Genomic DNA, 24,781 nt, shown 5'->3' with positions numbered 1-24,781 from the left:
CGGAACAGGATCTATCAAATGAGACATTATCTGGTGTGTCAGGCCGAGGAAGGACTCACCATCAATACATATTGATTTCAGAACTATATCAGCGAAAGTATTGTTTAACAAAAATCAAGAATGTGAGGCTGTGTGATGCAGGGAGCATCATACAGCCTCAGTTCAAGTAGAGACGAAACACAGGGAAAATACAGTTAAGACTACAACACACATACTTGTGTAAACTAAAAAAAACTTTACTTGAGATAATGTGTGATCCCTATGTCGCTATTTATAAAAAAGTGAAAGATGTGCATGTGTATGCAAGCGTGTTTGCACAACAGATGCCTGTCACTGCCTCAGACAAAGAAAGCAGTCGGTACATCACCTAAAGCCCCTAAATCAAAAAGAGATAATAGGGCGTGTTTGTGTTCCTGCCCCATGGAGGCAACGAGACTGGATCCCTGCCTCCCAGAGCCATAGTGTGATACCCGACTGCGAGCATTTACACAGGGAAAATGTGTTCATGAGAGACTAAAGTCATTTAATTAAAACTCAAGATAAGTACACAGTCGGTCCCCCATCTGCCTCAATAGGCTGAATTAAGCTTCATAGAACATGCCATTGTCTACGGCACAATTATTATCAACTCTTTGTTTGCGGAGGCCCTCACACGTCCGTACATGTGTGTGTATGTTTCAATACACATCCAGTCATCCTCCTCATCATATATTCAAAAGATGTGCATGTGTATGCAAGCGTGTTTGCACAACAGATGCCTGTGAGAGGCCCCCACGATAAGATGAAGGCGAGACCATTGGGACAGAAGAACCCTGAAAAACGACAGCAAGGAACAAACAGATGAGTGTGGCACGGAGGTGTAGAGAGGAAGGCGATGGGTGGAGGGATGGAGGGATGAGCGTGGAAGAAAGACAATCTGGGAAGGTAAATATTTACCTATTCATCTGTCGGAAAGAGACCATGCTACCCATCTGGGCTGCAGCGTACGCGCTGTGTGTGTGTGTGTGTGTGTGTGTGTGTGTGTGTGTGTGTGTGTGTGTGTGTTCTCTGAAATGATAATGTGTGGCACAGTGGGGCCGCTGCAGCGTAGGAGTCGGACAGTGAAGAGAAAGAGAGAGAGACGAGGTGAGGAGGAGAGAGAGAGATGAAGAGATGTAGATGGGGAGGCAGTGTGCTGTGGGGAGGTTTGTTGTCAAATGTATATAGTTTGGAAAGCTGCTGTCTTGAGGAAACACAACTCCTAAATAAAATCACATTTGCATGTGAGCTGACGGCTCAACTAAACTATAGTGTGTGAGTGTGTGTGTGTGTGTGTGTGTGTGTGTGTGTGTGTGTGTGTGTGTGTGTGTGTGTGTGTGTGTGTGTGTGTGTGTGTGTGTGTGTGTGAGTGAGAGAGACAGAGAGAACAGCAGCTGGGGTGATGTGAAATTCTATAAGGATTAAAGTTTGTACTTTGTAGAAACATATTGTGCGAACATTATGTTTGAATAAATCAATGCTTATGCGAGAATGAACAGTGAAGTTTACCTTTAAGAGAAAAACAAGCTAAATCTCTTTAAACTATAATATAAAATCTATATCAATAACCGTCAACCCATCCATTGTTTTTTTTGGTCGTTTAACTGTCTCCTTAATACTACCAATCTACACTACAGTTTTACCAGAAAACCTGACATTTTCCAGATGGACTGAATGTGAGAACCCAAATGTCGAGTCAGTTGGTCCAGACATTTTCTGGAACTTTTCCTACCAGCTCTTGTGAAATCTCCCAAAAATATCCACCTGAGAATACAGCTGGAACATTTCTGAAATACTCACAGCCAGCGAGTGGGTGTATTGATGACGTTTCAACGGATGGAATTCAAATATCTCAGGAAAGACAATGAGATTTGAGGGGTTTTGACAATAGGGGCTGATGTTGGTGTCGATGAGCTGTAAACAAAAACATGTGATTTCCATAGTGGAATTTATACGTCATGTCCCCTCTTGCATACTCAACCCAGACGCCACCATTCACCTAAATGTTCCACATGCACAACAATGCTCCTGTTGTTGTGAGTGCGTCTGACCAGGACAACCCCCTGCTGCTTTCTTCATATGGAAATAAAAAAGGCAAACTCGAGAAAATGTCTGGACCCAATTTTCCAGACATTTTAGAGCCCATGTCTGAAAATAGCTTCAGTCATTGCTAAAACAAAAGCTACTCGCCAGTCACACACGCACTAAAATCACCTTTTGAAATGATCAAAACATTTCCCTCTGTGAGTTATTCGGCAGCACAAAGTGTTTTTTGCAAAGGTTATGGTATATTTCTACAAACTGCTGCCAATGTGTTGACTGTTACTGGGTCACACTTAAAAAAAACATACTCATTTGAACAGTGAAGTTGGCTTCAAAAATCAGAAAACATCTGTACAACAGATATCTTGCAAAATAAACTTGACTCCTAGGAGCCTGTTCTAAAAGAAAAATCTGCCATCACATCGAGTCATTTCCCTCAAATGATTCCTTCCCTGCACGCAGCTACACATCCGCGCACTTTTAAAGGTCATGCGTATCTTCGTTTGCAGTGATTGCCTGAGATTAAACCACTTTTGAAGATGCGATCAAACCCTCAGGAACACAGAGTTGTCACATTCTTAACGCTCATCATCACCGCTGCTGGAAATACATTTAATGGAAAAAAATCAGTGATGTTCAATAAACAGCTGTTATTTACATTGTGTTATCCAGGTCAGTTCACTCTCGGCGTCTCGTCTTGATTCGTTTTAGTGTTGCTTGTTTTTCCACTTTAGCTCGTTCTGAGGTTTGATTTTTTTTACAACAACCCTATCATTCACTTCTTTGTTTTATCATAGCTCTGAGGCTGCTATACATTTATGCATGTAATGTATCATTGCGTAAACTAACTAAATGAAAAACATTGTATGCACATTGTATTTCATGCCTAATAGAAAACAATTCTTTTCTAAAAGGAGGAACAGGAGGAACCATAGGGAGAGAACAGGGGACACTTGTGAGGAGTGAGAGTAATCACTCAGATACTTAAGTGTTTAACGGTGGCAGCTGGAGGTAATGGCACTGTCATGTAGCAGCTCAATTTACAGGGACAGAGGCAGGGAAAGTGGTCGGCTTGGTTATCACTCACTTTCCTCACCCACTTCCACCATCAGGGATGAAGGAGGGTACTGTCAGGACTGGTTTGAGGAGGTGCCAGGTGACTGGTCAGATAACGGGAGGATTTCAAAGAGATTAAAGCTCAAACAGCCAAACAATGGCTGCCATTTTGGCTCTAATGCAAACCTCAATGACTGTAAATTGACTCGCGACACTGGAATGACAGCTGCCGTGAGCTAAAAAAACATTTTACATCTGACAACTGAGTTGGGCGAAGGTAATGATGACATCTAATTCAGTTTGTTTGTTGGGTAACACAACGCAGTGGACGATTCTCTGCTCAGACGTGTTTACAATATTGAAATCTTTGCAGCGTTCAGGTGAGGGGTGGTGCAGCCAGTCACGTTTTTGCTTGCAGCACATTGACACCGGCATTGACTAATTTCACGCAAAGCCCTCTTGAATCTTCAACGTTCATAACACCACGTTTTCATACAGGGAGATATGTGTTTTCTTTTTTTCATTTTGCATCTGTCCAGGTTCGAAACGTCAACAACACACACACACTTGCTCGCAGTGAATCCTGTGGAGAATCTCCTGCTGTGTTCTCACATCTGCTCCTTCAGACTTTCTCACCCGGATGTTCACACATACAGCCTCTCACGAGAATGTCCGGTGGATCTCTGTAGTTCAGTGTATGTCTGACAGCACCTACAGTTTCATGATCATGAGCACATATGTTCCATGAGTTTCAACTACGGCTTGGATAAATGAAAAACAGCTGAAAGTATGAATTAATGCATCGAGTATGTGAGACAAGCTAGCGGATCCATTCTGGCATTTTGCTGTAGAATTACTCAATGATTGAAAGATGCAAAAGAAGACAAACTGATGGCAGTGTGCCTGAGTGTGAAGAGGTGACAGAGAAATGATTGGTTAAGAGAAGGAAGGAGACAGGTGATGGCTTCAGCTGGCCTACGAGGAGCTGTCAAACTGTCGGTAAGACTCTCTCAACCTGAATCTTTCGCTCATTCTTGCTTGAAATCCTTGATTTCTCTCAGTCAATCTTCTGGGTTTAGAAAGTGAATGATGGAATTACTTTTAAAACCCCACACATGCAAAAACGTGCGAGCAGGCGCCGCTACGTTACATGAGGATTCTTGAGTTAAGAACAGTCTCAACTGCTTTGTGATCTCTGTATTTTCATTCTGGGACAACACTAGAGGAGCTTTGCAGGATTCACAGATCAAAAAGACTCCCTTTGTATCTCACACTGTCTGTTATGCAGCCCCTCAGTTGAGCTGCTGACTGAAACAGGCGATATTAGCTCAAATCTCCTTAAGAAGCCTCTTTAAAAGCCAAATTTTTTCTGATTAGCCAAACATTCAAAATTGCACTGAGGTTTGACAGTTTGACCACAAGACTTCATTCTCTACCAGTGTAAAAGGTTTTGAACTGATAAATCTACTAATAACAATAAGTAACAGAACATAATTCACTGGGAAATGAAAAATCCATCCATACATTTCCATATATTTTAATTAAGATAGCAAATACATCAAAATCGGAAAAGTGAAATATCACATTAAGTTTGACACCGGAAATTTTGCTCAGGTGCCTCCCATTTCTCTTGATAATTTTTGTAATGCTTCTGGACCTTCATCAGAGTCAACTGACATGATTTGGAAAGGCACGCGACTGCCAAATAAGGTCAACCAGCTGACGACGCACATCAGAGCAAAACCATGAGGTCAAAGGAACTGACTACAGAGATCAGACAGGATTGTGTTGAGGTGCAGATCTGCAGAAGGCTACAAAAATATTTCTGCTATATTTACGGTTCCTAAGAGCCACAGGCTACAACATAACAAACGTGAAAACGCACTGAAGGGTTCTGAATAGAACTTTAACATGTTGTTAAGTGAATAGCAAGTCATTCGTCTGGAAAACTGAGATGCAAAATAACCTCTGTCTTTCAGTGTGGCAGGTCATTTGTAAAGATGGAGGTGGCTGCTCCGGAATGAATGGAGAGCCAAGTAAATAATGATCCCACTGGAGTCATCAGTAAACTTTATCATTTAATGAAACAGCCCGAACACACCGGAGCAGAACTGCAGTTCAATTTAACACACACAGTAACACAGGCACACGCACACACACACACATACATACTTCATTAGCCTTGGAGAAGGGTAAGGAGAACACACACATACACATTTCATTAGTCTGAGGGAGGAGTAATAAGAGCAACGACACGCAAAACCATCCACTCTCACACACACACGCACACATACACACACACGCAAAGGCGTGACACTCGTGACTGTCTAGCCAGGCGTTAAATGGACCGTATCTTTACATTTTATTTCAATTTAATCCAACCTTCATTGATATACCCACAGCATATGATTCATCATTCCATCCTGACGCGCTGACTTGACCTGCACTATGGATAACATCAAAGCACCGGGTAAATGCTGGACATAAAAAGCCTCTGAATCAAATGCATGGTGGGAATTCTTTAAGTCTAAGCATTCTCTCCATGGAGCTGCTTACTCACAGCTAGAAGCTACAAATGTTGTTAATGACATACACTGCTGAAACAAGTCTCTTTTTGTACAGAGGGAGATGCAAGGTCTAAAAAGAGTCTTCTAGGATCACAATAGTGCAGTGCCAATTGTAAACCTGCCTGTTTGGATGGTGCGGAGTGAAATTAGAAAACTTTGCTTTCATCCTACCTTGTTTATCTGCAGTGAAGCTGTTCAACCGTACTCGCACCTATTTTATAGTGAATGCGTTTCATTTCATGCTTCATATTATTCACTTGTATTAAATGTCTCACTTGCCCAAATCACACCAAATTTGACATTGCACTATCCAGATATGCGTCCCACATACAGACAGACATTTGGAATTAGTAGTTAGGTGAAAATGGGCTATTTATTCATCTCTGTTTGCAGGCCAGCTTACATGAAGAAACTGCTTCTCCAGCTGATAGAGGAATTAGGTTTGCTTACAGGTTAGCAGGGCACCAATTCAAGTGTGGCCAATCTTAGCAACGCAGACACATATTTTCACAATCTACTCACAGTTAGGCCTAGTGAATTAAATCAAAAGCATGAAACTGTGAGAGCAGTAGCAACAGTAAACAGGGGGTGAACACTCCTGAGAAACACTTGATTGATGCTGAAGTTGGTTGTTTTCTCTTAGACAAGTAATTAACCGACTAATTGCTTATAACTAACTAATGATTTTATGAATCATTAAGCATCATATGGGCTTTTCTTGAGAGTGAAGAAGAACCTGTCAGGGAGAAACTAGTTAATTCCTCTTTTAATGTGTGATTTCCAGTAAAATGAGCAGCCTTCTCATTCCCACCTCTTTGAAGGCCTTTTTAACTGTCAACAATATTCCTTGAAAGATTACGTGCAAACACGCCCATTAAAAGCAACAACATTTCCTCTCACAGTCTAACTGCCTCGGGTTACGTAGCTTCATATAATACCTGAAACAGTGGATAACCTGAAAAGGTTCCTGGTAAGAGTGTGTCCCTTAGGGTTTAATAGCTCAACACCGCTAAACATTACTTAACCTTCGAGCTTAATATTTAGGCGGCAAGTTTCCCTCCCTGTGGACTGTTTACAGTTAACAGGAATTTAAAAACGCACACACAAACACGTCAGTGGTAACACAGCAGAGCTCGCTGCCAGGGAAAATCCACTGGAGGCTCAAATAACTGTTGCATGATGGCAAATTCAAAAACTCTCCCTCGCTTTCTCAAACACACACACGCACAGGCTAAACTAATCCCATGCAAACAAATTATACTCCATCAACTGTTAGTGAAACTGTGTGGTAGAGAATAATCTCTCAAAGGCGGTTGAGTCAAAGGGAAATACGATATGAGGGAGGGAGGGAAAAAGAGAGAGAAAGAGAGGGAGATAGAGACCAAAAGGTGAGTCAGACAGTGACTGTGCTGATAGATGTGCCCGAGTATCAGTTGACCTTGTGTTTGCTTATGTGTGATCACTGGGAGGGTGCGAGCACATGCAAAGTTAGCACTTCGCTGCCTTGTTACTTTACTTTCCATTATGTTTGGAGAGAGGTTGTTTACATGTTCACATTGAACTGCCACGCTACGTAACATGCAGTGACGCGTCCCTGTGAAAATGCAGGTGTTAGCAGTCTGAGACTAAGCTCACTGTGTGTGTGAGGTTGTTTTTAGATGAGAAATATTTATTCTGAATGGGGCCAAATTGAATTTATGATTCATAAATAATAATAACAAAATAACCTTGACATGAGGTTGTGTAACAGCAGTTTTAAACTCAAAGGCAGAACAATCTTACCCAACAACATGAGAACGAACAGGCTGTCCTGATCTCAGTTTGTACTTGGCGTATATTGTCTAGTGGGAAACGACTCAGTGTGCTTTCCCATACTAGTGTACAAATAAGATTAGTTTGGGGTGATTATGAGAAAACAAATACCTTGAAATCTTTTATTCAAATAAAGACAATGTATTAATGAGGAAAGTGTTGTAACTCAAACATTACCTCAGTCTTTCAGGAAAACAGATAAGATTGAGGCTCATGAGTCAAACCAACAGTAAAGTAGCCACTGATTAAAACGACTTAATTATAAACTACAGTTGGTTAGTTAAGGAGAATATTAATATTGACTCATCACTTCTGTGATGTCTCACAAATGTTGTCTAAAACTTGTTATGAAATAAACTGATCACGGATAAGAAAGATGGGTCAGGATCGTTAGAGTAATGTAATTCACAGGAAACAGAACACCTTGTGCTTTCTGAATTGTTCTGACAAGCTTTGTATGAAGGTCGAGTTGTTTTGTCACCTGCTCTTTGTGAACACAGCGTTTCACTTCTGCTTGGACATGTTGTACAGATTCAGACACACTCACCTAATGCTCCTGCAAATGTTTCTGTGATCTTTTCTCTCTATACTATAGGCAGGAAGGATAAGCACTGTGGTCTGAGAGGCCTAATGATAAATTAACACAACTTAATGAAGGAAGACCTAACTCCTGTAATTATCACAAAGCTGTATTTGTCCTGTTCTGGCTTGTGGGGAGGAAATAAGGAATAATCCAGAGGAAGTATCAATAAGTCAAGGATGTGTTAGAAACTGCCGGGAGCCATTACCCACAAAGTGCTTCTCTCTGTCTACAGTGCATGCACACAGACAGCCACACACTCTCGCACACACACCTCAGTTTCAGCTTGTTGTGAAGTCAATGAGTCATTTTCGGCTTCTTTCCTGTTGTTTAAACGGAGCCAGTTCACAGCACTAGACACACTGACACACACAGACAGGTATGTGGGCAGGAAAGCCCCCTCCCTCTATCTCTCCTTCCTGGATTAAATCACCTCTACACAGAGACCTAGTCAACATAAACAAACAGCATAAACAATAAAAACAGATCCCCATATGTATGTGTGATGTTACTATAAATCAAAGGTCGGAAATTATACATTATATATAGTATGTAAGGGTAGATACATGTGTGGGGCTGATTGATAGGTAGGTAGCTGGGTAAGAAGTTAGATAGGTACCTAGGTAAGTAATTCTATAGGTAGGTAGGTAGGTAGGTAGGATAATAAGGTAATTCCATAGGTAGGTAGGTAGGTAGGTAGGTAAGGTAATTACATAGGTAGGTAGGTAGGTAGGTAGGTAAGGTAATTACATAGGTAGGTAGGTAATTATATAGGTAGGTAGGTAGGTAGGTAGGTAAGGTAATTACATAGGTAGGTAGGTAATTATATAGGTAGGTAGGTAGGTAATTATATAGGTAGGTAGGTAGGTAGGTAATTATATAGTTAGGTAGGTAGGTAGGTAATTATATAGGTTGTAGGTAGGTAGGTAGGTAATTATATAGTTAGGTAGGTAGGTAGGTAGGTAGGATAGTAAGGTAATTCCGTAGGTATGTAGATGCGTTTCTGGATGTATATTTTAAATGCGCGGAGATGGCTGTACTGTTGGTGACCATGTTGGCTGCAGTGGGTAAGTAGAAGTACGTATATAGGCAAGTAACTGACAGTTAGATAGGTAGGTGGGTAGGTTTCTGAATAAATATATTTAATGCAGGGAGGTGGCTTTACTGTTGGTGACTATATTGGCCGTCCATAAGGATAGAGTGTGTTATTCTGAGACACGTGTCAGTAAATATGGTGGCCTCAAGTTTAACAAATTTACATCAGCGGTAGCAAAACTGGATTCAAGCTTATCAACAAGCTCACTAGTCCAAATCTGCTTGGTTCTTGGTTCAAAATGTGAATGAGAAAACCTGTGTTCATAAATGCAGCTTCTGAATGGTGAGTTTACAACACAGAAGCGTGTTTGTGCATGAGATGTTACGGTGCCTGCGATGACTAAAAACATGTTGTTGTACATGTCCTCACATTGTATCTATGTGGTTGAGTAAAGGGTTTCAATAAAAGACTGAGAGTCCAAACGCACAGAAAGACCTTCACTGCTTCATTGACTTAACTCGCTGAATCATCAGCTGCAGAGAAAGGAGAAGCAAAAGGAGGGTGGAAATGTTGACAGGTCGCGCCAGTGTGGCAGGTTATCGCGGTAAACCTGTCTTGCTTACTGCTCTTTTCCCGCCTCTCTTCTTTCCCTCGCTTGTCTTTACCCCCTCTCCCAAACACACAAGCGCACACACATACACACACACACACACACACACACAGACACCTGCCTTCAGGGAACTGCCGCCCCACCTCCTATTCCGGTGAAACATTAGCCCTGGCCGATACCTTAAACCTCGAAGTGTGCAAGTACGTGTGCGTGAACTAATGAAGGTATGTCTTCAGCGGCAGACAGAGCGAAACACTGACTCCACACTGTGTAGTCACGCTACTGATGCATGTGTCCTGCTGTAACCCAGGGAGGTTTGATATAACCCATGTCACTCCTCGTGACTATTAGAGATGACTAACACACACACACACACACACACACACACACACACACACACACACACACACACACACACACACACACACACACACACACACACACACACACACACACACACACACACACACACACACACACACACAAATGTCCTGGGGCCATGCTGTTTGGAGAGAAACAGTCGTTACACTCTGAGGCTGAGACAGACAGAAAGCTTATCATCAGAACACTATATCAACAGTCACAGCGTCACTCTGCCGCCACTGCACCACACTACCAACACTTTACGGTGCCTTAAATACTGAGGGAGCTTAAGCAATCAATTCATACCTGTTGTAAGATCAAATAAAAAACATTTTCCATTGTTACTTTTTCAGGATCAAGTCTCTGTGAACACTGAACACGAGTTGAGTTAATTTTTTGGAGATCAATCAAAGGAAGCTATAATAAGGTTACAATTACTTTGATAAGAGTCATTGCACACTGACAGGCTGCAAATATGAAGTTATGCTAAATCAAGCATGTGTATGGTTTTCATGGTCATAACTGAATGATAACCTCTGAGTAATGCAACCTGAATATAATTATAATTCATTTAATCAAACTTATCATGCTCCTTCATTATCTTTATGAGTGGGGAAAACACATACACTGGATACATTATAGTGTATTCTACTTTATCTTATTGCTACGTGTGTGTACATAAATCCTAATGCAGCTGAAAAACCAAGTCACTAGTCACATCCTGTTTAAACAGCACATCAGTGAAATTGATTAAAGCATTTGGCATGTTGGCAGTGACATGTAATAACAACAACAAGGTCGAGAGCCACATTTGACCCCTGTGATTTGTGAATGTAAGTTACGAATATCAGCTCAATCAATCACCAGCGGGGTTGGACCAGCTGTATATTTAAAAACATGCAGAGTGATAAAATGTTCTTTTCTCTTTGTAAATAATAGTTGATGTTAAATCTGGACTAATAATGTGCTGAAAAGTCCAGAGACCACCCGGAGACTCTGCTGCCTTTTGTGTTTACGCGTTGATGAATTCATGAGAAAGTTCATCCTTGGGCAAAGAGAAAAGAGACAGTATTCACATCACAGCTCTTTCTCTCACGTTTTTTTCTGTGGCAATTAAGACAATATGAAACAAATTGTCAAATAATTGAGGTTTATGAAATGAAAACCAGGTGCAGCTGTGAGAATGTTTTTGTTTGCTAAACAGGGGTAAACAGGGTGAAATTCTAAAAGAGGACAGGAAAAAAGATTGATGAGGATAGAAGTCGTGTTATAGGTCGGAGTGATTTCATACAAAGCAGCATGTGAGGGGAACACAAACCGTGAAAGCATATCAGAATATTTAATTTTAATATCTTAATGGCTTAATCCAGAGACGCAGTGGTAAACAGGATAAAATGGTAACCATACGCTCAGATGGAGATTAACTGTGGAGTCTGAGGTTGAAGGTCAGGTTGAAGGTCAAGGGTCATTGTATCAGTCAGCTGATGGGATCACACAGATTAATCACCTGTTGACCTTTGAAATCCTCATTCCTGTGGGACCGCAACTGTAAACATCTGAAAACTTCCATACGATGAATACTTTGTTGAATGCTTTCCTTTTTTTTCTTTTAATAATATGGAAATTGGAATAAAAATAAGCATATACACAGCTCACATGAAAGTGAGTGTGTCTCCTACAGAGTAGGACCTCTATGGCCTGAGATTGAAAGAATTTTCAGAGGTCAGGAACATAGAACCTCCAGGGAAACCGACGTACCACCCTGAGGGAAACCACAGAGGGTCTAAGGGCCCCTCAGCGCCCGGCCCTCCCCCATCATCTACCCCTCTCTGGTAACACGAAGGCTTACACCCCCTCCTCCTCTTTTATGAACCCTTAAGTTCAACATTAATATTGCCAGAATCTGCTCCTCCGCACGCGCGCACACACACACACAACCAATTCCCAACCCACAGACGCAGAACCATTCTTTTCCAGGCGTTTCATCTTTGGCCCCTGTGGTTCAAACACAGTTAATCCTATAGAGTAGTTGAGGGAAAATCAGCCCTTATATTACGGCAAACTACGAAACAACTGTGGAAAATCCTCTGACCACATTCGCTCGCTCTGTAACAGCCTTATTCCACCATAACAGGATTTCCTCCATACATCATTACATAAAGACTGTACTTCATTATGTGATTTTAATTGATAGAAGCCGGGAGAAAAGAGTGAAAATAATATGGTCTGTGTCGGCAGACGAGGACAAATTAACCATTTTATTGAAATAATTATGTGACTGATTGTTAGAATTATGCACGGCATGAAACAATCAGTTATAACAAGTTGGAGAAATTAGTTATTATGTAATTCAAAGGAAATTATATCTAATGCAGCTTTTCTCTGTGGATATGGACGACTTCAGTGGAAAAGCTCTGTATCAAAACCTCAAGTGTGAAATTACGCAAAAATATTTAAGAGAACAATCAAATCAGATTTTTTATTTAAACTATGACAAAAACCTGGAAGAATTAACTAATATATGGCAACAATTAAACATACAATATGCAACTTCGGCCACAGGGGGCTCTCAATCAAAACAATAATAAAATTCCTGGTATGATGACCTCGTGAAGCAGCGGGGATCATGGGAGTTGTTGTCTTCACCATCATCGCCAATGAAAATCTACCTGACACGACTGGGATACAAATCATGTTCGCGGATGAGGTCATCATTAAAGGTTTTTAGGTTTAAAGGTTACAAACGGAAATGAATAATCGTGATCCTTTGAGGGTCACCAATAAAAACAGTGGAAGAAAAAACAGCCAACTGGCTAACAGGCTAACAGGCTAGCAGTGTGTTGCTTCATCAACGAGTAAAAGAGAGTAACAGGCGACCAAAATCAACCGTTCTGTTACCTTGAATAATATTGTCGATTTCTTTAGGTTTGAACATTGTTGGAAAGATTTTAGATAACGCAAGTACAAAAGTCAATAAAATATATAACCATAACCTAGGTCTAGTCGATTTAAAAATAATTGCTGCAAATTACATCTTCAAGGACGCCGAATGAAAAAAATATACATTCTTCACTCAGAGAGTCAATAATGTTGACCTACGTTGAATTTAATCATACCAACAGTGTTTTGTGCTTCAGTGGGGTTTTCATTGTTCTCCAGCTCGTCCAAGGTGGGGGGGAAAAAAATCTGTCTTTCATAATGACTACAACCGTAAGAAACACAGAATTGATTTTCCTCTACCAGTCTGCCTACACATGCTTCAATAAGGGTCAGCGAAGCCCTGATTTACCATTAGATTTGATAAGTGTGAATGAGCTTTCAGTGACAGGAGATTTGGGCAGTCAACCATCAAGAGACCTTTAAACTTGATACGTGTTTAACTGTGGAACAAATCAAATTGTTCGAAAGAGCTGTTGTATGTTCATGAGTGTGAGAAATTACTTTTTTCCCCCCCTTCTCTCCCCAGAGTGCAGCGTTTGGTTTGTTTCTGGAGAAATTGCAAATATATACTTAATTAGTGCAACTTAGATTTGTATTGCACTGCAGGAGAATTGCAGTATTGTGCTAGAGAAAACCAGGGGGATTATTTTTTAAACAGCAATCTCTTCCAGTTGTTTTGACTGGACATTTAAAGCTTTGGTTTTTGTGAACACAACACTTACTGCTTCATGATTGTTACCTTTCAACCAAAACAACTACTTTATCCCAGGCAGACTACAGTAGAAGGCTCTGTCCACACTAATACATTTTACTTTTTTTCCCGAGCCCCTAAACCCGAGAATTGGCTGCATTTTAGTTTAAAATCTCTTAAACTCTGTTGCAGCTGTGGTTAAGGTTTAAAGCTCTTACAAGGAGCTTTTAATTTTTGTTGATTTTAGCGCCTCCGTGGACAAAAGCGCTAGTGTTTCCACTGTCACCTGTCGATAAACCCTGGTCCAGAGAGTATGTGCATTTGTTTTGGAGGTAGTGAAAGAAAGACACATGCAGCGAGTTCACACACCAAGAAAACACTACAGCTCTCTTTAGATTGTTTTTACTGTAATGATATAATACGTAACAAGGACTGCATCAATTTACATCCTCTTGTCAGACCCCTGTCTCTCAGCTACAAATGCAGACATAAGCTGCTTTCAGACATGCACTGGACTCCGCAGTTCTTCCGTATTTTCTCCGGAGGAGGTGCATGTGTGAATGCAAATGTGTTAGACGCTCCGTAGTTTCTGCAGACTTTATCCACCTGACCTCTTCGCATAAAGTCCGTTGAAATAAAGTCAATGTGTGAGCGAGCGCTTCTAAAACGCGACTCATGCAAAAATGAAAAAACAAACACCAAACAAATATCTCCCAGTGGAAAAGTGGTCACACACGTATAAAAGACACCGACGAAGATGTCATGAGAGTTTGTTATGATAAAAGCTGACGTCTGTGTCGAGGTGCTGTAAACATGAACACATGATCTCAGCATCTGAGTTAATATGTCACTTCCTGCCTCTGTCTGCTGCACCCGGCTGCTCAACCTCTCGCCTGAATAATGCAGAGGAATTGATGCTGTTGTGAACGCTTCTGTGCAGAGAACCTCCAGCTGCGTTGTGCATGTGTGAAAGGTAAACTCTGGGTGAACTCCATAGCCAATTCCCTGGATTTTACCAGTAGGTCTGAAAAAAACTTGAGAGTGATTCCTGGGCGCACGTACCAAAGCGTGACAATTGGGGGTGTAAAGATAAAACAGTCAACATATTCATATAAAATTAAAGATAGAGGGCATTTTAAATTCCATGACGAATTCTTTGAGCCGTAATGTTGCCAAGAGTCACCAATAATTTCTAATCTTGTCCAGAACTTTACCAAAAATATTTTCCACATCGACCTGACTTGTTAATTTCCTATACTTCCAAAGATAGTTACGGGGTTCTAAGTCTACTTGTGACCAGGTGACTTTACTCACTCAGCAGCGGTGGTGTCAGTTTGCACAGAGATGCAAAGACGAACAGACAAAGAAACACTTGAAACCAATTATCTGTCTGCAGAAAACAAAATTTAAGTTCAGAGTGTGGTTCAAGATCGTCAGCAGAGAGGGATGTCAAGGAGGGAGGTCCGATGTGTGTTTGCCTTTCTGTGTGCTAGTTTTCTCTGATAAGGGAGGGCAGAGGTGTTTGACCCCTCGTGGCCTCTTCGGTGCTGGTGGCATTAAGTGGTTCGGATCGAGAAATACATTTATCTCCTGCTGTGTGTGTCAGTCAGATAAGCCCTGACCTCACACATACCTACACAAGGTTCCTGCCTGTCTCAACAATTCAGGTGAACTTTATGTGGCTACATGAAAGACTGATTGTGGAGACCTACATTGATAGTCACCTGCGTGGCTGACTCACTACCGCAGAATGACAGAGCTTCATTTTGCACTTTGAGTTGTTCAGGATTTCATGAAAGCATCAGTTTGAAATGCCGCGGCTTAGTAATTACTCTTCATGACTGTTACTCCTACACACAAACCACAAAACACACACAGAGCATGTTGGGAGGCTTTTTGAAATAGAACAAGAAAAAAAAAAAAACATTCATTAACATGACAACATTTGACTTAAAAATAAGAAAGTTTTAAGTTCTACAAAAAAGACTAAAAAAATGTAGTTCAGAGAAGTGTACAAATAACTGAACATATGTAAAATACTTTCACGATAATAGTAATAATAATAATTAGTATGTATATCTGCTTATATCTGCTTTGAGGAAAGCAATGAAACAATCTTATATTTTTAAATTAATATTTAGTTATTTCAAATTAAGTTAACTTATGATATTACGTGTTATGTTGTTGCTCCATAAGCTGTTAAGTCTTACAAGGTCCAATTAAAAGGTCGGGGTCTAAGTGCCTTGTTAAGAAATAATCAAAGGGTAATTGTAGAGGAAGTGGAAAAAAATTGTAATTGACCTCTAAAGGCTACTACAACAAACACACACACACACACACACACACACACACACACACACACACACACACACACACACACACACACACACACACACACACACACACACACACACGCCAAGTCTCTTACTCTTTATCTCTATTCTCATCTTCTCTTCTGAAAGATAAACATCTCAGGACATAGCTGCTTTAAAAAGGCCCCTCAACAAAAAGAAGACAGTTTGTTTACATTTCACACATAGACACTGCAGCACACCCCTACTCATTCCCGCACACAGCCAAGCCCACTCATACACTGGTTGTGTTTTTTGGCTTGTCCGAAGCCCTGGACTCACTCCCAGACTTCAAACTACGCCCCAGCCATGAGTGCAGCAGCCAAATGGAAGAGGCCACTGGATGTGTACTGGTATTGATTTCACACAACTAGCATCACACATGTGTGTGTTTAAGTAACAGAAGCCAGAAACTGAGTAATGCACACACGCACAAACACACACAAAAGGGTAGCCAGACAGTTTATGCAAACAATATCTTATGACATGATACCCTGCGTGTGGCAAGCTTGTGTATGTGTATGGGTCTGTGCATGTGTGTGTGTGTGCGCGCGTGAGTCTCCCATGACCATTTACCACAGTGCGTTACGATTTTTGCCGGACCAGTGTCACTGAGTTTAAATTTCAATTGAACACTAAAAAAAACAACTGGAGACATGGAGAGAGACCTCTACTCCACACTGAACAATGAATGTACATACATACACAGACACACACACTGACACACCGACACACACACACGCACGCACAGCAGAGAGATAAGCATCTGAGTCAGTGTTAAAGCAAACACTGCAGCATCACTCCTCAACCCAAGGCCCCTTCAGAGCGAACTTAAAAGGGAGGATTTGAAGAAATGGTGAAGCCTCAACTGTAGAAGACTAAAAAAGACCACACACTGTGCCCAATCAGAAGCTTCCAATGGTAAATAAATATATATAGCTTGATGTTCCTGTGACCATGATTGCAAATATCATTTAAAAGGGTGAGGCGCATTGGACTGTTGCCTGCCTGATGTGGTTGCAAGATGTAAAGTGTAAATGTAAAATTGGTTAAAAAACAATAAGGAAAACGTCAAAACATAAAAAAATGCCTAATTCTGGAAGAGTGTGCTGTGCTGTGGACAGAGACCAGAGCCTATTAGTAAATTGTGTCTGCTCTGAGAACACAGAAGTAAAAATTAAGCTTTTAAAGAGAAGAACATTAATCTATAGGCACCCGTGAATGAATGAGAAGAAAGCATTGACTCATTCTGAAGTGGCCTACTATGAATCCCAATCTTAATCCAATTGAAACTGTATGGAAAAAGCTGACACTAAATTGGAAAAGAGCCGACAATGCAACTGTAACACCTGAAAAACCTGGAGCAGTTTGCTCTGTGTAGAACTTCCAGTAGGAGAAGTGTGCGGGGGAATTAAGAGCTTCAGTGGCTGGTGCTTAGGTTGGGTTTCTAAACAGAGCCAGGCCAAATAAAAGGGAGGTGAGTGAGAAGTGAAAAGAGAGAGAGGTGGTGTGACAGAATGACAGACGTGTTAAGTGTGAACTTAGTCTCATTCCTGAAATTAGTCGAAGATAGTTTTAGTCATATTTAGTCAACTTCCCTCTTTTTAGTTTCGGTTCAATTGCGTTCAATTGGTCCAATGGTAACCTAATTAAATGTTTTAATCAATAGAAAAAAACATTTGGTCCTAGTTTTAGTAAAGACCAATAATGTGCATTTTAATCACACTTCAGCCAACAAGATTCTATCAAAATGAACAAGTCTAAAGAGAAGCAACAAAATTAACAAATCCAATCCAACACTTGCAACACTAATTAACCAGAAAAGGTAAACTACTTTAACATTAAAAATATTTTGTTTAACAATAAATCCGACCCTTACAATTTGCAGTTTTATCAGGACTGAGGCAAAAAGGTGTAAATTTCATTCTTTGATATTGTAGGCTTCACTGGTGGTGTTGTACTAGATCGCAAATGGCTCAGAGTCATAATGAAGTGATCCCATCGCCCGGAAACATGATTAATGTTTTACATTTACAAGTAATTATGTTTTTATGTGACCCATTTCAAGGGGTTGGCTCTCAAAATTTACCGTGATAATAGAAGGAGCAGTTTATTAATAAATGGAGGGTTAGGGGTAGGGTCTCCTCAAGCACAACAAACTTCACATTGGACTCTGCACTTCCTCAGTTACTAACATATACACCTGCCAGGTTTGTTGCAATAGGATAAGCGTTTATCGAGAAATCAAAGCACAGACGGACAGAAAGACAGATTCTTCAACGTATTATTAGGAAAACTGACCCATGTAAAGCAGTTGCACAAAATCTATTGATTGCTGCAGAACATGCATCTCATCTGCTTAGAGTAAACCAAGCTAACAGAATTATTTTAATCTGCGCCATCTAAAGACATGTACACTTGGGAACCAGACCAACATAACTCTTTGGAGAAAAGTCTTCCCATATTCAGCTGCATTGTTTTGCACGTTCATGATCATCTGGATCTGGATGGAAGAGAATCCGTCATGTAATAGATTTCATTTCATGAAAATAAGAGGTTATCATGTGGAAAAAGCAATAACATGCTTAAATATACTGTACCATCACATACATAAACATCTTTCTGATCAATCATATAATAATATGTAGAGATGTAAGGCAGAAATGTGACCCAAACTCATTTTTATTGGAATCCCTTCATTGCGCATTATCGTAGAATCAATTCTATATTTATCCACCATCTCCGACGTGCACTGCCATAAGTAATCATACTCAAATTCGATGACAGATTATCTTTCATAAAGTAAAAGATTAGGATTGCATCATTTCTCCTATTTTGCAAGGGGTCAGAGGTCAAATCCATGCATTATGTGCATGTTTTAGAATCGTGGATTTTTATGGGAGGGGGGGGTTTATATTTAATCCATGTCAGGAATGCACATGTTTAGCTTTAAAATCCATGTATGTTGGTCGCTGTGCATAGTTTGAGGAACATAGATTAATCATGAAGAGATTCTTTGATCAGAACGCTATGACTTGTCTATACCTTTACATGGAAAAGAGTTGTTGGCTGCTACATTGACATCTCAAATGTCATATTTGAGTTATAAATGTTTAAATGTCTGACTAATTTCATGTTTCTCACAAATTCTGCCTCCGATGTCGGGCAACATCCAACTTAAAGGAGTCAATATGAGGAGCTTCAGCACAAATATTATCAAACGGTCAGGATAGATACACAGTGACTCCAGAAAGTGTTCACATCCTTCACTTTTTGCACTTCATCATCATAAATTGGATTGTAAATGGATAAAATTGCCCTTTAGCTCATCGGTCTACACCCAATGAGCCATAAAACACAAATAAAAATGTTTCGTTTGTATTTCTCTCTTTCGCAGAAGCATTTAGATTCTTAATCCAGACACTTTGGCAGCCGTTACAGCTTTGAGTCTCCTCTACAAGCTTTGCTCACCTTTGGGCAGTTTATCCCATTCTTCTTGGCAGATCCTCTCAGGCTCGGTCGAAATGGATCTGGAGTGTCTGTGAACTGCCAACTGAAATATTGCCAAATAGGCTGCTATTGCTTCACGTTAACACCAAATCCTCTGCCTCATAGGTCTACTCTCCTCTCATCATTATAACACTCTGCTACTATGGGATGCGACTCTGCTACTGCACTGAGCAGACAGACTATTGATAACTACTATTTTACAAACTGGAGATTTTTAAACATTGTGTGGGCATCACTGCAGACAAAAATTAACCAAATGGGTTTTTTGTCTTGAAAAGAATAAAATATACTGTAGGGCTGTTGGACAAGTTATGTAAACAGAGTTTGCTTCAACACCATGTAACACGGATTACACAGACTACTACAACAATGCACCCACGACATGACATCTCAACTGACAACCTCTGGCTTGCTGTAGTTTCATTTAGAAATTAAAGTATTTTTTATTCTCCTGAGTATTTTTTCCATTTCAAATGAGTAAAACCTTATTCCGTTGCAGAGCCGAGCACAGCTTATCGATCCGCTCAGCCCCTTCCTCACCCATTCTCCCGGCTCGCTCTTTATTATACTGAGCGGGGAAGTGAAATCCAATCACAAGTGGTTGAGGCACATGTGGAGACGCATACTAATGGGAGGTGTGAACAGACATACTCACATACAATAATTACTGAGGCCACTTTTCTCCTGGGAACTGTCCAAGCTTTGGAAATGTCTACGGAAGGTTGCATGGATTTTGTGTTTTAGTCCTGACTGTAGTTTGGTAAGTTGCACTTGTAGAAGGAGTAAGATGTGGGACCTTATCGAAAAACTAGTAGGTGAATTTCTAACCTATATATAATCAATTCAGTTTTCCATATGTGGACTCCATTCAAGTTCATCGAAAGGACAATGAAAGCAAACACATAGTACACGACCCGAGTTTACAGTGCTACACAGCAAGGGGTCTGAATACTTTTGTCTATGTGAGGTTTCAGTTTTTTCTAATAAATTTGCTAAAGGTTTCCCCTATTTATTATTATAGGCTGGGTGTGTGTTTATGGGCAAACAGGGTAATTGTATCCATTTAAAATTACTGTACAATTCAATTAGGGAAGAAGTGGAGCCCAAGTCACTCTTGTACAACCACTTTTTGTAAAACATGATGTAAAAACATGATGAGTCAGAGGGAGAGACTCAAAACCTTTAACTAACGAGCGTATAATGAGGGTGGGTTCGTGTCCTCATGACACTAACATGCAACAGACTCCAGATTCCTCGATGAGACCTCATCCAGCCTTACCTCTCTTTGAGGAAGTCCACTACTCTTTTGAAGTCGTCGACGCAATACTCCCTCTTCATGTCCATCAGTACGCTGTCTGAGGCCGACTGCACGGGAATATGAAGGAAGGCATAGACACGCGGATGATTCAATATCTTGGCCATCTCCTAATGAGACACAGAGAGAGAGAGATGGAGAGAGGAAGAAAAAGGGTTAGGATTTCATATATGGAGACAAAAATTATAAATACAGATTTATATATATATGTTTAATTGAAAGTTAGATATGTCACCATGAGTCTCAAAAATTAAAAAGACAATTCAAACGTTTGACCAATATTTGTTTAATTAACCGCAAAACACTGATAGGCTGAGAACAAGAACACAATTTGATTCATTTTTATCTATAGGTATACAAAAGTCTCACTTTAGTAAAGTCTGTAATTTAAAAACTACTCTTACAATTAGCGTTAATTACCAAATAGTCTACCAATAACTGTGGGTATACTTAGGATAAAATAACAGACGTTCTTAATAAGTGGTGTAGCCATTGGAGTCATGTGTTTGAGGCCAAAACTTCAACTTTGCAATTATTTAATCATAAGGTTAGTCAATGCAAATGGCTCCGGTGATTGATAGCTGTTAACTTTGAATGAAATGAAGGTTCCATTAACATTCCTGCCTCTCTCTGTGCTCTTTACACCTAAGACCTTCCACTATTCACCGCCTCTCTCCTACATCCATTTCTCTTTTTTTATATATCGGAAAAATAAAAGCAAAGCAGCTCAGACAATTCAGCGCGGACCCGTATTACTGGATGGAATGTCTACAGAGTCAAGGCTGCTTCAGTAGGAGTCCTTTATGTAAAAAAAAAAAGTAAAGAGCTTTTACAGAGGCACGCAGGTTCACAGCTCAGATCAAAAATGATGAGGGTTAAATACACTGTATACACTAAGCGTATAATTATTTCAGGCTAGTAGCTTTCTGTTGAAGGATTTGATGGATGGGGAAAAGTACACACTGGCCATAATGCTGCCAGTTTCTATTGTACAGAAGACTGAAAGTAGGTTGTAAGTTTAGTGCCGTTGGAAATATTAACTTCAGGAGAAAGGCCACCGCCAGATATTCTTTAGACAAGGATGTTCAATGGATTCCAGCAGATGTGATTTTTAGATTTAAATGTATTATTTCTTCCAGTTTCATTCCACAAATATTTTCATATATATATAATGAGATCTATCTAATCGAATTTGATATCACAGATTTACATCAACAGTAATGTATACCTTTTAGTCAATGTATATCTCCTGCAGGAATAAAATAAGCTGGTTAAAACAGGAGTTGTCTCTTTTTGGTCTTTTCCTTTCCCACTTTTACCAGAAACAACTGCAGCAGTGACATTCTGTCTTTTTTAATCAAACACATTAATCATAGAGCTGGCAGGTTTTTTTGTCTTTCTTTCATTCTCACTTTAATTTCCTCAGCAAAAGAAGTGGAGAGAGTACAGATGTCAGATTTTTCTGATGGACATAATCAGGATGCTATCATTACCAATGCTAATCACCACGAGAAGGAGAGAGAGCTAAAGAGAGGGGAGGAAGAAATGATTTAATGATTTCCTACAAGAATGTGCTGATTGCGGTCCGTCTTCTCAATTAAGATCTATTGTGGAATGTTCCCCACTTCATACACAGACACAAAAGCATATGAGTGCATGCACGCACACACACACACATACACAGACACACACTCAGACAGACACACGCACACAGACACAGCTCAGTTGCAGCACCACAGGGGGTTGACCACTGGAAGCCCCAAATTAGAAAGAATTAATTTGGTCGGAAAATGGAGCTTGATTGGTGACGGAAATCAGCCTGATACGTGTGTGTGTGTGTGAGAAAGAAAGAGAGAGAGAGAGAGAGAGAGAGAGAGAGAGAGAGAGAGAGAGAGATTGGGTGACAGAAAAACAGGTACATGCATTGTAAAAGTTACCACTCTGATCATTTATTCTACTTTTCTCAGCACTAGTGCAGTGCCTGATGTACAAATGCCTGTTTGGAATGGCCTGTTTTCTTGGTCTGTGGTTTTCTATTCTGAAACTGTAGAAGTGACCTGCAGTAATTGAGCTGCTGCAAGTGAAGGCCGGCTGCAGCACTCAGTCCACAGAAGCCTGAAGCTGCACGGCCGCTGCTGCACAAAGAGCTGTTCACCTGTTCATTCAAAGTTCAGTAAAGCTCGACTCAGTAAACAGAAGCCTGAACTGGACAATCCGTTGGAGTGTATTGGACGCTAACATGCCTGTTGTCGTGATCCACATCATCACATGTTGATGAGTCCAGGCCGCCTCTGTTGCAGAGTCGTATGCTTGTTCAAAAATGTATTACTATTGAACATGAAATTTGTGAATCTAATTAGAGTCAACAACCATTTGATTGCAATTCATCAACGTCACAGGAATGAGCAACAGCCACCTCCCTAGTCAGCAGTTGATCAGATAACATATAAATGATTAAAACACATTATTATAAATGGTAATGATCTGTGTGATTTTGCCCTATAGACACATTTATAGACACTTTCTCTGTATGTGCCTTTTCAAACAATTTTTGAAGTGAAACTCGCTTTAAGTCCTCAAGTGAACAAGTATTTAAGTGAGTAAGTAAAGTGTCATTAATAACATAGCAGACCGAAATGACAAGGTCTTTAAAATGAAGTCCTTTCAAAGTGGCCAGTCTCTTTATAAAGACCCAGGTAATACATTTTCAAGTATAAGATTTATTACTGTACATGTGTGTCTGAGTATGTGTGTGTGTGTGTTATAGTTTACATTTTTCACACAACACACAAAGTGTTAAATGATTCTCCAGTGTCATTTGGTCCACTGACAATAATTACACCCCATGCTGACCAAAATCTATCCCACAGATCATGTGTGTATGTGTGTGTGGGCATGCATACAGTACATGCATGTGTTTTGCGAGGGTGAATGGGGTCTCAACAGATGGCACGGTAGTTTGAGTATCACAACACTGCTGATGACAACTGGGGATTAATCTATAAGGGGAGGACTTTTCATTCGCACAAGCCATTCATCATGTGTGTGCGTCTGTCTGACAGTGTGCGTCCCGTCCTCCCATGATTAAACAGCACACTGATATGAATCTCTCTTGTTACCGATCCCTGCGGAGTTGAGGCCTTTTTCATGTTTGTCTGCCACTGACAGACAGTTTAGTGAGTCTGAAGTGAAAATGGTGCTGTGGTGACGAAGATATGGCTCAGCGGTGCCCAGTGGCAAAAATTAAAGTGTTGCTTTTATGTCTACGCTCCTGTGTGAACCATCCGTCTCAAAGCAAGAGGCTTAAACGACCAAATAAGAATTTAGTGTTTTATCTCTTACTTATTTTTTCATACTTTGTTTAGCTTTTGTATTTATCAGCCCTGACAGTGCTTAGAGCAGTGTAATATTCTCTCTCACTCTCTGTGCCACTCTCTCCCTCCCCCCTCTGGGCCTATCGCTCTCTCATTCACACAAACAGACACACAACCCTTTCATCTCTGCTTGATCAGCTCAGATAGACACATAAACCCGAAACATAACTGGCTTAACTCAAAGGATCTGATATCCACCCCTGACAATCAGATAGGACTGAAAAGAATATATACGGGGAAAAAGGAGAGAGGAAGTAGATAAATGGTGGTTTGGCTCGGAGCAGCCTCAGTGAGGGAAGACTTTCACACTTTCACACCAACTCCCCCCTTCTTCACAAAGACAAAAAGTGTGAGTCACTGTGAGCCCAGTCCTGAAAATTCATTTGGAATATTCTGAAAGAATTTTTCTCACTCTTTTTTATTGCACTACCTGTTCATCCGTCCCTCTGAGCTTGTTTTTGGAACAGAGAACCTTGATTCTCTGAGTGAGTTTCATGTGGATTCAAAACATTTTT

The 24,781-nt window shown here is 40.4% G+C and overlaps 1 protein-coding gene across 1 annotated transcript in view; it reads right to left on the bottom strand.

Annotated features, from left to right (window-relative positions):
- cdkal1 (CDK5 regulatory subunit associated protein 1-like 1) overlaps positions 1-24,781 on the bottom strand; it is a 229,014-nt gene that overhangs the window by 70,081 nt on the left and 134,152 nt on the right. Inside the window, exon 10 of the mRNA XM_034611257.1 lies at positions 20,857-21,002. Coding sequence (XP_034467148.1) covers positions 20,857-21,002 — 146 coding nt within the window. The remainder of the gene's footprint in view (positions 1-20,856; positions 21,003-24,781) is intronic.

Source organism: Hippoglossus hippoglossus, chromosome 16 (assembly GCF_009819705.1).
Source record: "Hippoglossus hippoglossus isolate fHipHip1 chromosome 16, fHipHip1.pri, whole genome shotgun sequence".
NCBI lineage: Eukaryota > Metazoa > Chordata > Actinopteri > Pleuronectiformes > Pleuronectidae > Hippoglossus > Hippoglossus hippoglossus.
The sequence above is the reverse complement of the archived record's forward strand: the minus strand, read 5'-3'. Positions and strand labels throughout refer to the sequence as shown.